We start from the raw sequence: 16140 nt of genomic DNA on the forward strand, positions 1-16140 counted from the left end.
TGAGCCATTGCAGCTAACTGGAAGCTACATCAAGAGCAGCACACTTCGGCAAGTCACTATTAACTTAATGCTAGGAATTGTTTTGAAAACAGCCCAATCATAATATTTCATTCTTTAAGTGTACTGCTTGAAATAAAACATGCCAAGGAGATTAGCAGGCACCACAGCCAGACTGACAGAACATGCCACTGTGCCACCAGCTATATCTGCTGATCCTATCATACAATTTCTGGCAGCGACCATGGATCACTGATTCTGTAGGCTCCAGGTCATCATGGACAACTTACAGATCAATTCCATCTGTTACAAGGTCACTTACAGTCAACTTGAACAATAGGGTCATCACTGTTAGTGGCAGACAAGATTACCGGTACACTCAATGTTCTGGTCTCCACCTTCTTCCAGGCTGGCAGAGGGATCCTCTGCATTATCTGCCAACGTGCTGGCCACAGATGTATGAGCCAAATGACTGATGCTTCATTCAGCATAGCCAGCTTTTTTTATCTCCTTTGCCATTGATTAAGCACCAGGTTGCCCAATGTCACTAGAATGCTGAATTTCATCATGTACTAGGAAACAAGGCTGGTGTCCCCAATGTTCCTGCTCTTTGTCTGCCACTAGCAGTTGCTCCTCAGCAGACATGTCCTGTGCCTTGCATAGTGCTACCTTTACATGCTTACTAATTGACTCCTCTAGTATGAGTGTAGCTGTGCTGGTGATTGCAAATGTTGGTGAGAGGGATGTAGGCTGTTGTTAGTGGTTGATGTTTTGGTGCACTGACATATTCAGGATTACAATTACAGAAAAGTGACAAATGTTACAATGTTGGCTCCAAAAGACACCTTTCAACACAGCTCACATTAGATTATGTGTATGTTCTGTTTGTATGGTATGTTTCCACAAAATAACCTTCCCTTTAAAGAACTGCAACAGGCCTGAACCACAAGCAGCAGACTCCTACTGGAAGATATTACTGGTGCCAGGAGCTCACTGAGAATATCAAGTTCCTGCAGGGTCAACACCTATTTGACCTGATGGCTGTGAAACCCATCACAACCAAGTGCCCATCAGATCCATAAATGGACTGTAAAATCTACGCATTCTTTTTTTTTAGGATTTAACTGGAAATATTAATAGAGGAGATCTTCACAAATGCATTTACACACACCACACATCGTGACCAGAGGAATTTCTACCACTAGTTTCTGCTTGGGTACCTGCCTTCTGAGGTATAGATGGAGGAATTCTGTCTGTGGAGGACTTCCGATATGAACCTGCTTCCTATGGCTACATGATGCACTGCACTGGAGTTCCAATGGACTGCGTTACTGTGCTCCTTTATTAATCAACTCCTTTATTAAAATTGAATAATCTTAGGGACTGGATGATCTAGTTCATATGTATCTCTGCTACATGGATTCAAATCTAGCTGATCCAGACTGATGGGACAGAAATGTATTCTCTTTACCAACTGTAAAGCTCTCATGTGAAGTGACAATGGAGAGTCTCAATACAGTTTCCATAGGACAAAACTGCTCATAATTCAGTATTACTGGTACTAAAGTAGAAATCTTACTCAGCCAGGGTCATTAATCTCATTGCTGTTTGTAGAATGTTGCTAGCACAAAATGGCTATTGCTTTTATAATAAATAACTGCACTTCAAAAATTAATTCATCGTGTGAAGTATTTTGAGTCATTTCGGTGTGCAAAGGTACAAGTATTTTTATTATAGAGAATCCACAAGAATGACTAGATAGGAAAAGGGAAGGTCATAACGGTGTGGGTGGAGGATGCTATTCTGAGATTGGATTTAAGGCTTAAAGTGAAGGGAATATATTCTACATCTGACTATGGTCTTGGAAGTTTTATGCTGGCACTGGATGTTAACGTGGAGAAATTCAGGGGGCAAAAATAAAAAAGACAGTTTTCGCCCGGGGGAGGGGGGTGGGCGCTATTGCATTCTGGGAAATTGCTCGAGTGTTTGCGGAGGGCCGTACCCAGCAGTTAGTGCCCCGGGCTGTTGTGCAACTGACGATGATGTCATCGGTGTGCACAGCGACCTCTCACCGGCCCCCTAGCGCCCCACGGGGGAAATTTCCCTGTGGTCTATGAGACTGACGTGAGTGGATGTCAACGCGAAGCTGGCCGACATCCACTCTCAGGTGGTGATTAAAGGGAAAGGCACCAGCGCCCAGGGCCACCATCATCTTTTGTTGACTGATGTCGGGTTAGCTCAACGATACCGGCCCTAGCATGCACCATGCAGTCCTGCACCCCGTCTTGGGTACTGAGCTGCTGGTCTGGTCATACACTGCCCTGGTGGCCCAGTGGAGGCCATCAGAGGCTTTGCATAGTGCACAGCGGTCCTCCCCTTTAACTGAAGGGGAGGAGCGTTGAAGCACGTCAGCATTACGCGGAGCATCCATCTAGCGCTGAACATTTCACCCTAGTAGCGTCCCGGGACCCACACCCAAAGGAAGTGGAGCACGGGAGATTCTGCTCCGCTTCCTTTAAGGGGCGGTAAGGGCATTTCCGCATCGGGGGCGGGACTTGCGCGCCGGGTGCTAAAAGTCCCTGCCCTGGAAGGTTACCGCCCTCAATTGGGGTGCGAGGCAATTTCGCCAACTCAGTTCCCTTACACTGCAACTGTCACCTTAATGAGTACAGAAATTGACCATAACTTTAATTAAGATACACTTCTATCTCCAATCTGTTCATTCCATTCTCACTCAAAGAATAGAATGTGATATGTACTCATAGTGGATGTATGTGGATATATGAGTAATTAAATATGTATCTCATGGTATTGAGGCTGCTTTATTTTCCATACTGATCTGAGTTTAGGCCTAAGTCATTTAAATATGTCCAATATCAGTAATAATTTCTCCAAATATGATTTATAAAGTTAGGGATGCTGATCCCCATTTCCAAATCGTCCTCTGCTCTCAAGTAAAGAACGCTCCCTTATGGGGAATACTATTTTTCTAGTAATAAATATTCTTCAGTAAGGGACATTTTTCAAATTCTCATCCTCAAGATCTCATCCCTCCCTATTTCTGTAACCTTCTCCAGCCCTACAACAATCCGAGAACTCTGATTCTGGTTTCTTGTGTATCCCCCACTCCCTTCATCCCACCACTGGTGGCTGCGCCTTCAGCTGTCTGGGCCCTTTGCTCTAGAATTCCTTCCCTAAAAATTCCCCACCACTTTCTCTTCCTTTAAACCTCCTTAAAACCCAACTCTTTGACTAAACTTTTAGTCACCCCTCCTAATATCTCCTCTTTTTGGTCTGATTAGTCTTCTGTGACGTGTCTTAGGACACTTTTCTCTGTTAAAGGTGCTATATAAATCCCAGAAATAATTTATTTGTCCCTGATCTCTGGTTCATATTGTTTCTGTGTATATAGATCAGAAGCAGCCCACTGTCACTTTCTTTCTAGTTATACCCTGACAGAGTGTTTGTGTATATAGCGGGAAGGGTCTCTGTCTTTATCTCTCTAGCCCCTACCTTGTGCATGCGCCTTCGCCGGCGGAACCTCAGTAGTTCTTTATGTTGACGAGATACAAAGTTAACAGCTGCATATTCCAATAGTGCAGAGAAGACAAAGAGTAAGCAGACAGCCATCCAGATGTCAATGGCTTTTACATAGGATACCTGAAGTAGGGAAAGACAATTATTATTCACGCTGCTGTAGCAAAGGAACTACACATTCACCATTAACCAAGCTCTGGTCACTGCTCCATTCAAGGGAGTTTCATTTGGATAAGCCTTTTACCTATTTTGCCATCACACAAGAATTAAAAAGGAATAAAACAAGAATGGAAAGGCAATTAGATTCAACAAGAAAAATTTTGAAGAAATAGAATAAGATAAAAACAAGAGGTGGGAAAGTAGGAACAGGAAACGTTAGAAATGACCAACAGGTACTGTTGGGAATACTGGGAACCAAAGGACAAGAGAAAGCTTGGAAGAAGAAAGGATTGTGCCCATCAAGAAGAATCTTCCACAGTCAGTGCATGACTATACCAACCATGAATCGCCCCCTGCCCGACTCAAGATCTCAGTACTCTCCTTTTATTTTTTAAATGACTCAAACAGAACTATTAATATCTATATATATATATATCTCAATCCTCATTCTCAATAGATATTAATCCAATTCCTTTATAAAAGGTCCCAATTGACCTTGGTAATCTGTACTACATATCCATTATCCTGTGAAAAAAGATGCTTGTAATTTCAAATCAGGCTTGAGGTTTTGTGAATTTTGTACTTGTGCCTTCAAGGTCTCTGCTCACCGTTGAAGAAAAATAATCTGCTTCCTTTCACCTCATCACGATATTTTCCTTATTCTAAAGACCCATAACATGTCTCTTCTCAGTCTTCTTTTCTCTATGAAAATAAATTCAATTGCTCGAGTCTTGTTCCTTAACGTATTCCGCAAAAAACTGGAATTATCATAATTATTCTCCTCTGAGCCTTTTCCAGTCTAGCTATATTCTTTTCAGGGCAATCAAAACTGTGCACCATACTTCAGATTTGGCCTCACTAGTGACCTATGCAAAGTCATTATAAATGTTCTGATTTGGAATCTAGTACCATTCAGGTGTAACCAACTATCCAGTTTGCATAATTGCCACTACTTCACATCGGCTAGATACTTTTTGGATATGATCAATTATCATGTCTAATCCCTTTCCTTTTCCATCCATCCTAATGTGCCATTTCACATTATTCCATATACCATCTCGATTTGCAAAACCAAAGGCTGCATTGCACCTCCATTATTTGAAGAGGTTGGTTTCACTTTTGGTAACACAAGTCTTCAGCTTGTTAGACAGCCTTGGCCACAATACCATCATTCTTAGCCAGCCTCAGGATACAATCATCTGATTCACCCATCCTATGGATAGGCCCACAGATGGCATAGGTTTTTTGCTGACCACTGAATCACCCTGTTACTTTGTCAAAATCAGCAAGATTGATTTGAATGGAAGCATGGTCCTTGGCACCGAAACCATAACGTGCAACTGGGGAACCCTTCAACACCAGCATGAAGTGTCTCAATGTGTGTCTTCCATGACAAATGAGCATTGTTTCAACATTTTGTTTGCATTTCCCAGGCCCCATCATATTGATTTAATTTTGTTACATCCTGTTAGTTTATTTTGTTTAAAATGAGTTTGGGTGGACCAAACCTTAACCCTCCCTAAAATGAGAATGGTATTGCCCCTTTAAGGGGAAGCATTCAATGTATCCTGGCAGGGTTTAATTAACCCAATTCCGCAGTCATATTGGCCGCTTTCATGCTATACATATGTTTCCAGTCGTACGTCCCATTGGCATTACCTTACATTTACTCACATTAAATGTCTCTGCCAATTCTCAACCTATTTACCTAACTGAGTTAATTCTCTCAAAAAATTATCAGCCTTCTTTCTGCTTGTTACATGCCTACAGACACTAGCTAAATCTTTGATAGTACTGGTAATATGTTGCTCGATATGATTCACAAATAGTGTAGACGTCGGGTAACACAGAGCACATCTCTGTGGAACAGCATTGGTTAGCGCATTCCAGATAGAACATTTCCACTTATCACCACTCTTAGACTTATGTTGTGAAACCAGTTTTCAATCCAGGTAATCTATAACCTGTACTGAGACATAATCTTCTTTAATAGCCTTACGCGTAGAACTTTGCTAAATGCCTTTTAAAATACTTGTCAATTATTGGAACTATCATTATTATTGCTCAGTGATTAACATATTATATATATGAAATATATATAATCCCTCACAGAACCTGCCTGCATAAACAAGACTTTAAAACTACATATAAAATTGCTGGGTTTGAACTCTTAATTAAGTGCTTTTGATGCTACACAATTCCACTTTGTTCCTCCCTTAACTTTTGGTATCTCACTCTGTTACCTTTGGTAATGATGCTCGGGATCCTGAGCTCTGTGTAGTCATGGTAAGCACAGTGGTAATTCCCAAACCTACACGTGCTGGTGCTGCATCCATGTTAATCCAGAAGGAGACCCAGGACAGGATAACAATGAGGAGGCTAGGGATATACATCTGAATTAAGTAGTAACCCATCTGTCTCTCCAGGTGGAAACGTGCCTCTATACAAGTAAATTTCCCTGGAGTGGGACAGAAAAGTTACAGTGCTGTTATTTAGATTAGTTAAGATATTATAATATCAGTAAAGTCTCAACAGTCTGCACCTATTCAAGGAATACTCATTGGGAGAGAAATTCGGCAAGATAGCGCCCCTCGTGAAGGTCACAACAGGGGCGCTAAAGGGTTTGCAGCCATGAGTGCCGGCATTAGCGCCGCTCGGCAAATTCAGTGTGTCGGTACCGGCGGTACTGAGGAGTATCGACCAGGAGCATAGCACCAGTGTGCAACGCCTCTAGTATCTGCACGGATACAAAATCTGGTTTTCGCTGGACCTGTAGCATCCCGTAGTGATACCGCCAGAGAAACCTGGCATGCAGAGCTGTCCCGGGGCGTTAAGGGAAGGAATGACTGCATGAGGTAAGTTTGATTGGTATACATTTTTTTGCCATTTAATTTTATTTGGGGTAATTAATGTATAGGCCCTGAAATTCCGAGGAGAGCTTCCCACAGGTAAATCCTGAAAAAAAAAAATTGTGCAATTACCTGGAGCTGCTGTGCACGTTAGGACTTCCAATTCACAGGCCTCCTCTCCTAATGACGCACAGTGCATGCACGTCAGGATGTCCGCAGGAGTCACGTGTGCCTGGACACCCAATCACAGGTAAATATTTTCTCATTCATAGTAAGTTACGAATCTCCTATACTATGAATGAGAAAACCCCCAAAAAGCACAAACACTATACAAAACATTTAAAAAACACCTCAAACAATAAACTAATAGAAATTAAAAATGTTCTACATGTTTTTTTAAATAAAAAAAATTCCTGATTTTGGAAAAAAGTTAGGGTTAGGGTTTAAAATAAAATTATCTGAGTGGGCAGGGTTTTAATATAAATGTGTTTTTAAATTTTTTATTTTAATCATGCTTTTTTCTATGTTTTTAAACTCTTACGCCTGTAAAAGTAAGCTATATGGCTGCTTTTTCAGGCGCAGGATTTTAAAGGACATTTGCAGGGCAAGGTATTCGTAAATATCGGAAATCTTGCCCTGCAAGTGTCCTCGCTCCCGAGATACGGAGGGTCTGTCAAGCCAGAAACTTGACAGATCAGAAATGCCGATTTTCAGTGCATGTGCATTGCACGCTGAAAACCGTCTTTTCCGATGCCTTCCCGGGTCCGTAGAAACTTCGTACGGACCCGAGACATCGGAATTTCAGGGCCATTGGTAATGTTTTTGTGTTTTTTGTTCTAATTCTATTTTTTGCAGGGAGGCCTCTCTTAGGGCGCCTCGAAGCTGGTTCTTTAGCATGGGATATTCAGTTGCTCACCCGGCCTAGCGCCCGAAGATTAGTGTAGAACGTTTCCCTTAGTGCTCCACTCCACTGTCAGGGTGCAACCGCTGAATTTTGTGGCTGCCGATGCAAAGCATTTTCCAGTGCTAAATTTAGCGACCACCCGACATTAGCACCTTGAAAACCTTCCAACTGAATTTCCAGCCCATTGTGTTCCACAGAAACTGTTTACACAGGCAGGAAGGTCAATAATAAGAGGGCACAGATTCAAGATAAGATAATTGGCAAAAGAACGAGAGGGTGAGACGAGGAGAATTTTTTTTACGCAGCGACTGGTGATCCTGGAATGCACTGCCTGAAAGGGTGGAGGAAGCAGATTCAATAGTAACTTTCAAAAGGGAACTGCATAGAAACTAGAAAGAGAGGGGTTTGGAATGCTATGGGGAAAGAGCAGGGGAATAGGACAGCTGTTTGAAAGAACCAGCACAGGCACGATGGACTGATTAGCCTCCTTCTGTGCTATATCATTCTATGATTCATCAAGTGGTCACATCTTTGCTCAGTTTCTTAAGTGGTAATTTTCTGTCTTTGTGCTACTCGCCCCTCAGTGGCACATCTCAGAAATCTGGAGATGTGCTTCCCACGAATTTCTGATGATCAACGATGGCCAAAAAAATCATGTACAATGCGCACTCAAATTTACGACGTACATTTCCAGCAGGCAAGGCTCCCACTGGCAGTGTGAAATTGGAAAATTCTCTCTTTAAAGTCAATATTGTCCTTCATTCATTTCTCTGTAATCCTGCTCAAGTCAAATGCTACTTATTGACGATCCTCATTTATTTATTATGTGGCGATGTTGCCATTCTCCCCTCTGAAGATGCTAATTTGTTCACTTCTATCTGATTGGTTTAGTTTAACAGTGCATTTCCAGTATGTGCCAGAGGGCAGCCAGTCGAAGTATCACATTTTCTTGATAGAGTCACAGGGGCCGAAATTGCCCCTTTTTAAAGAGCCGTTACTGCCTCAAAGAGGTGGTGACGGTGCGGAAAGCACTCACCGCTCGGTCGGCGCAGAGTCGCTGACAATCGCGAAATTGCCCTCATTTTTTGGGGGAGGTGGACATTCCCAGCCCGCCGGTGTTCCTGCCCCACCGACCCCTTATCGATCAGCAGCAACCCCCTTTCCGCCCCGTGTGGGGAAACTGCCCCGCGGGAAATTGCCCCGCCGGAGCGGATTGGCCACGACTCGGTGCCCCCGACCGCTTTCCCCTGTGGGAAGCTGCTGGTGGCTGGGCGGCACGTCCACCCTTAAAGGGGAGGGCGCACTGCAGCAGCCGCCATTTTATTTTAATTGTCGGCCGACTCCAGGGTCGGCCTGACAATAGTGGCCACAGGTTCGGCCGGGCCGCCAACAGGCAGCCCAGCACCCCCTCTTGGGTGCCATATCACTGGCCCGGCCGAAACCCTCCCTGGTGGCCCAGTGGGTGCCACTAATTTGGCTGCAGAGTCAGCAGCGGCCCTCCCCTTTAACTGAAGGGGAGGGACGTTGCTACGCGTCGGCGTGACATGGGACGTCTGCGTCGCTCTGACATCATCAGCGCGGCGATGATGACACATACCGACTTCCGTCCCACCCCCCCACGCACTTCCACCCTGCCACAACCCGACTTCACCGCCTGGAACAAAAAAAAAAGAAGAGTTGAATTTCACTCCACTCTCCGCCCCATGGATTGGAGAAAAATCTTCAAGATCGGTGAGTGCGCCTCCTTTCGGTCTGAGGGCAATTTCGGCCTCTCAGTATCTTGTTAGAAATAGATAGTTCAGCAATGAAATTAAGTACTCATAGTTACTATATATATCCTCATGATGGTGTGAAAAGGTTGATTATTCATCTTTGAATGAAGATACACTCTGCATTCTATGAACAGCTGGTTCGCAACCAGAGGAAAGAGGAACACTGGTTGTTTAAGGGAATCATGTGCTCATCCCTTATAGCTTGTTATAAGGCCACCTCCAGATAGCTAGTTTCCTTTCCTTTTGATCGTGAGAGACAGAGGGGGTAATTTTGTGAGGTGGAACACTCGTGGTGAGTGCAGCAATGAAGTTGCAGCAATAACACTGTATCCCTGATTTTCCGATGCATTTTCCGTGGAAGTGAAGCCTTATGAAATTAACCCATGATCTTAAGGTTCAGCACGCAACTCTTTCACTTTCCTTTCATGGGAGGTGTACAAGCGTTACAATACCCTTAAAGTAAAGGAATTCAAAAACCACTTACACAAGACAACAAGGACAGAGATATTTTAAAAATGTGTACACATAAAGAGCAACTACTGTAAACATCACATTCCCAACGTTCCTCGAATCAATCACCCTATAAGTAGAACAAAGAATTGCTACAGCGAATGATTTATCACTCAATACCACACAGACAACAGCATTTCTGCTGCCTCTGGGAGCTCTTGTGTAAAATTGCAATATTTAGGTAGCAAATTACCGAGCATGTGGGAAGTGTAGAAATCTGCAGGATACTATGCCACATCACTTGCCCTACTGATAAAGAACTCTCCATCAACCCGAGTGCCAAAACAGAGGAGAATAATATAATCGGTACAAAATGCCTTCACACAAACAATGCAAGATAATCATTAAAGGCAAGTCATCTACTTTTCTTTCTTATTCACTAGATTCCATGTACCATGGTTAAGTTACACCACAGCACTGATTACGCAGTAGGCAACTATCAATGGGAAACACATTAGAAGTAACAGTAGACAATAGTATCATTAATTTGGACAAGTAAAACTTATTGAGCACAATGTGCTCAGAACAACTAACATTGAGGCATGTGGTGATTGTGCAATATTGTTGTGAAGGTCACTTTGATCATGCCACTGACTTACGTTGTAGTGCCTTGTGCAGTATCACAATGGCGACGTTACTAGTTACGGCACTGACCTGTGTTGTAGTGCTTTGTGCAGTATCTTAGATCCTTTTCCTCTTTGAGAAGAAACTGTGGTAAAGTTAATCCGTCAGCTAACTGTACAGCAGCAGCTGCATCCCATTCAAATACCAGATCGTTCATTGTGTATCCAACTGAAAGACAGAAAAGGGAAAAGAAAACTATTTGAAATGGCCAGTACAGACACCTAATACTGGACTGCTAGAGAAATAACTGAGAAATATGGCTAATTCCCTCTGTGCACTATTTGTCATGTATGTGTCGGTACATCTGAGTAACACTGTGGTATTTTAATGCATTTCTTGCAGCTGATTATAAGGGCTGTCACATAACTGGGGGAACACGAGCAGTCTCACCAGATGCTACAAATAATTGTGATGAGCATGGGCTGGAAGTAGAAGAAGATCCATTCAAATGGAATATCTTAAAAGACTTTTGCCACCTAATGGTAAGTGCCTCTTGAAGACAGTCATTCTTCCTGGGCGGTGGAACATTGGCGGAAATGGATGGATGTCCCATGAAGACCCAAGCCCCACCCACTCACCATCATTTGCATGTGGTGGAGTGGGCAATGGATGGGATGACAAGTCCTTCTTCAGAGGATGGCAGAGGGAAATTCCGGCAGTCATATTCAGGGGTGGGATTTGGTTGCAGCATTTCCCCCTATTACCTGAATCGTTGGCTAAATTCAGGAAGAAAATCCATGTCTGTGTCTTTGGAGGATTTTGTTGCCTCAGCGAGAGGTCGGAGGCCCTAGCCCGCTCCTGGGCCACGATCCTGCTGCTGTCCTCCGACCTCCGATCCCCCGTTATCCTCGCTGAGTGGGAGATCGGAGGACAGCGGGAGATCGGAGGACAGCGAGAGATCGGAGGCTCTACCGGCCAAGAATGGAGAGATGCTTATCAAGGACAGAGAGGCAGTCAGTGCCCACTGGAAGGAACACTTCGAGGATCTCCTCAACCGAGACTCTGTCTTCGACATGTGTCCTCGACTTCATCCCACAGCATGCCATCTGCCACCATCTCAGCACAACCCTAGCCTGGCACGAGGTTGAAAAGGCTATCCGACAACTGGAGAACAAGTCATCAGGAGTAGATGGAATCCCTGCTGAAGCACTAAAACATGGCGGAGAAGCACCACTGGCGCAGATCCATGACCTCCTCTCTCTTATCTGGAGAGATCATGCCAGGAGATCTCAGAGACGCTGTAATCATGACCATCTTCAAGAAAGGTGATAAGTGCTACTGTGGTAACTACAGAGGAATCTCCCTGCTGTCGACTACCGGGAAAGTCATCGCAAGAATCCTCCTGAATAGCCTTCTTCCTGTGGCTGAAGAATCCCTCCCAGAGTCACAATACGGATTCTGCCCACTAAGTGGCACAATGGACTTGATCTTCACTGCGTGGCAGATACAAGAGAAATGCAGGGAACAGCACCAACCCCTGTACATGGTCTTCTTCGACCTCACAAAAGCCTTCGACACTGTTAACCGTGAGGGATTATGGAATGTCCTCCTCAGATTCGGCTGCCCTCAAAAGTTTATCACCATTCTCCTCGAGTATCCACGATGACATGCAAGCTGTGATCCTGACCAATGGAGCCATCACAGACCCATTCCATGTTCGGACTGGGGTCAAGCAAGGCTGTGTCATTGCACCAACGCGCTTCTTGATCTCCCTTGCTGCAATGCTCCATCTCACCCTCCGCAAGCTCCCTGCTGGAGTAGAGCTAAATTATAGGACAAACGGGAATCTGCTCAACCTCTGCCGCCTCCAGGCCAGATCCCAGGTTGCCCCATCATCCGTCGTCGAACTACAGTACGCAGCGTGCGCACACTCGGAGGCCGAACTCCAAGCCATCGGCAACACCTTCACTGGGGCATACGAGAGCACGGGCCTTACACTAAACATCCATAAGATAAAGGTCCTCTACCAACCTGCCCCCACCACACAACATTGCCCCCCACCCTGGTTATCAAAATCCCTGCCGAGCCTTGGACAATGTGGACCATTTTTCATACCTCGGGAGCCTACTGTCAACAAGGGCAGACATCGACGACGAGGTCCAACACCGCTTTCAATGTGCCAGTGCAGCCTTCGGTCGCCTGAGGAAGAGAGTGTTTGAAGACCAGAACCTCAAACCCAGCACCAATCTCATGGTCTACAGAGCAGTGGTGATACCTGCCCTCCTATATGGCTCAGAGACATGATCTATGTACAGCAGACACCTCAAAACACTGGAGAAGTACCACCAACACTGCCTCCACAAGATCCTGCAAATTCATTGGCAGGATAGGCGCACCAACATCAGTGTCCTCACTCAGGCCGATATCCCCAGCATCGAAGCACTAACCACATTCGATCAGTTCTGCTGGATGGGCCACATCGCCCGCATGCCTGACACGGGACTCCCAAAACAAGCACTCTACTCGAAGCTCCAACACGGCAAGTGAGCCCCAGGTGGGCAGACGAAACGCTTCAAGGACACCCTCAAAGCCTCCTTGAAAAAATGGAACATCCCCACCAACACCTGGGAATCCCTGGCCCAAGACCACCCAAAGTGGAGGAAAAGCATCTGGGAAGGCACTGAACATCGAGTTTCTTCACCGAGAGCAAACTGAAGCCAAGTGTCAACAGCGAAAAGAGCACGTGGCAATCCAGGCACTCTACCCACCTATTCCTTCAACCACCATTTGCCCCACCTGTGACAGAGACTGTAGGTCCCACATTGGATTCTTCAATCACCTGAGAACTCATTTCTAGTGTGGAATCAACTCCGAGGGATTGCCTATGATGATGATGAGATGGCATTGCAACCAGCTTGATTATTATACATGGTTGCCTCCAACATTGGATAACTAAAGCATTAAATACTAACAGCAACAACACACAAAAATAACTAAACAATGATAAGGAACAACAAAATCAGGGAACAGCAGAAGATTAAAAAAAGTACAGCGGAGGGTAATATTAGGAGAGTAACAACATGATAACAACAAAGGATAATGATTAAAAAGAACAATATAATAGAGAGAGTAAATAACATAAGGGAATTAAAGCAAAGGACAGCCACGGCAGGGAGAAAAACAGATGCAATAATTACAATATGTACCTGACAATAAGAGTAGAGGATAATAAAGACAGAGATTAATGACAGAGTGCTAAGAACATAGCACAATACCAGAAGAGAGTAATGGCAAAACAAGCAACAGAGGAGAGCAATATCAGAATAACCGAGAATCACAGAAGATAATAACTGAGGAGAGTAATCAAAGCAGAGGATAAAAAAAGAGAATAGGATCACAAGAGGGGAGTAACAACACTGTTAACATAGAGAAGGGTAACAACAAAGAATAACAACAGAGAGTATAGCAAAGGGCAATAAATTCAAAGGACAACAGTTGAGAATTAGAGAGGAAAAACACACAAAATAATAAACAAGAGTAGGGCATGGGATGAATTCTCCTCTATCTGTTGGCTTTTGTGGTTCTATGTACAAAGAAAGGTTACCAAAGACTAATAATGGATGCTATGAAGTATAGAGTCACAAAAGTAGAAAGCAACAAACCACGAAGAATATCAATGGAGTAAAACAGAGAACAGAAACAAGGGACGTTAGTATAAACTTGAAGTAATTACTGAATGCAACAAAACAGAAAGTAATAATTAGAGAGTGTTGGGGGAATGGAACACTTTTGATTTTAGGCACTTAAGTGTCCGCTTCAAGCACTCTTGGGCAATGCTCCCCCTAATTTTAAATTTGGGTGCGCGGTCCGTTTAACAGCCTATTCAAATCTTCGCGCTTGCCCGATATGTCCCGTTGAAAAAGCCGGTCCAGGGCTGCGTGGGACGGACAGACAGCTGTGTGGCCATGCAGCTTAGAGGGAATGTTACTCCCAGGTCAGGTGCACAGTTGTTGAGTGCAGAGTAAAGTTTCCACTTCTCTGCGCCAACAATCTGTCTCAGCCCCGACCTTGGTAGCGAAAGTAGTGCTGCAACAGGGTGACATTTTTCAATTTCCATACTGGCCATTCATTTGCCTCTCTGAGATTGTCTAGTTAATGGCAATTATATTTTGTGTTGAGGATCCCTTCCCACTAAGAATTGGATTCACACTAATGCCCCTGACAAGTAACAGTAAGAGCAGAATGTTCTCTCATCAGTATGGTCTTGTAGTAAATACAAAAAAAATTGTAGACAGCAACAGCCACAGAAGGTGATAAGAAACAAAAGCAGAACAATAGAATTCAATGACTGAGTAACTATAAATGGTAATAACTATAAAGGGAATAACAGCAGTGGGTAGATATAGATTAATTGCAGAGGATAGTGACTACAAAGAATAATAAAGACAATGGGTAACCACACAGAATAAAAACTATCTCAAACAACAACTGAGGATTAATAATAACACAAGGAACTGGAAATTACTGTGATATTAGTATAAAATGTTTAACTTTAAATTTACAGTACAGAACACAATCAGTTGGACCATCATGCCTGTTCGTATAGCATTCTTCTTGTCTGCTATTTTAAGTGAGGCATTAACCCTCTTTTTTAAACAGGTGAATGCTGTTGTAAAATATTGAACACAGGGATGTCATACAATGGCACTATATGTTCGTAATCTCCTGACATGAGGGAAATTGGTGCTGAATTCCTTATATGCTATACTGACATGAAGGGCATATGCCTGAATTCCTGATATACTCTCCTGGAGCAAAGCTCTGTATTGGAAACTCTAATGACAAAAATGTACTTAATTCTTTTCTGATAAAATATGTATCGGCCTGGTCTACTGTGATGGAGGGCATCAAGCACAGACAGAAACAACAGAAGATAACACAATAACCACAGAAAAGGACAGACATTTACAACAGAGGGTAACAATATAAAGATTAATTGGGGGTAATAACTACATAATAACAGTAGAAGCTGGCTACAACAAGGGCCTACAACACAGGATAATAACTGGAACTGAGTAAGAAAGGATAGGGCACCCACAATGTTCACCCAAATAAAAAGCTGCTATCAATAAAAGTGTCCATGAAGCTTTCAGATTGTCACAAAAACCCAACTGGTTCACTAATGTCCTTTGGGGAAAAATACCTGCCGTCCTTACCCAGTCTGGCCTATATGTGACTCCAGACCCACACCATTGTGATTGACTCTTAACTGCCCTCTGAAGTGGCCTAGCAAGTTACTCAGTTATATCAAACCTCAGGGCAACTAGGGATGGACAATAGATGCCGGCCTTGTTAATGATGCCCACAGCCCGAGATTGAACTTTTTAAAAAGTTTCCGTGTGAGCAGCTGGGCCATACAGCACAGGGTCGCAGATTCGGGCCTTTACGCTGAGCCAGCTGATTTAAGCTGGGGCAGTACGAGGATGCTGTAACTGGCCTTAGCATTTCTGGGTTAAACAAAGAAAAATTGGCCAGGATTACTGCTCCTGGTAACTATTTAACAACCTCTGCTGAACGTGCATGGATATCTGGTGAGGTTGCCTTGGGCTCAACTGTGATGTCCCCATGGTCAACAGTCCCTGTCTAGCTCATGGTGCTCACGGACCACACCCCAACAGTAATGTCACACTGAAGGAGACACTTGGTGAAGCCAGAAGGGAGGGGAAAAAATAAAACAGGGTAACAATAGCTGAAGAGAGTAACTCCAATAAGTGACAGCAGAGAACAAAGAGTAATAGAAGATATATAAAGGAAATAACAGAAGACTGCAAGAAGGGTGGTAGCATCA

General features: G+C 43.9%; 1 protein-coding gene across 1 annotated transcript in view; it reads right to left on the minus strand.

Annotated features, from left to right (window-relative positions):
* Positions 1-16140, minus strand: part of glra1 (glycine receptor, alpha 1) — a 114964-nt gene that overhangs the window by 14023 nt on the left and 84801 nt on the right. Inside the window, exons 6-8 of the mRNA XM_070877193.1 lie at positions 10383-10520; positions 5937-6151; positions 3511-3657 (exon numbers count right to left, since the gene is read on the minus strand). Of these exons, the coding sequence (XP_070733294.1) occupies positions 3511-3657; positions 5937-6151; positions 10383-10520 (500 nt within the window). The remainder of the gene's footprint in view (positions 1-3510; positions 3658-5936; positions 6152-10382; positions 10521-16140) is intronic.

The sequence above is a fragment of the Pristiophorus japonicus genome, chromosome 4, assembly GCF_044704955.1.
Source record: "Pristiophorus japonicus isolate sPriJap1 chromosome 4, sPriJap1.hap1, whole genome shotgun sequence".
Taxonomy (NCBI): Eukaryota; Metazoa; Chordata; class Chondrichthyes; family Pristiophoridae; genus Pristiophorus; species Pristiophorus japonicus.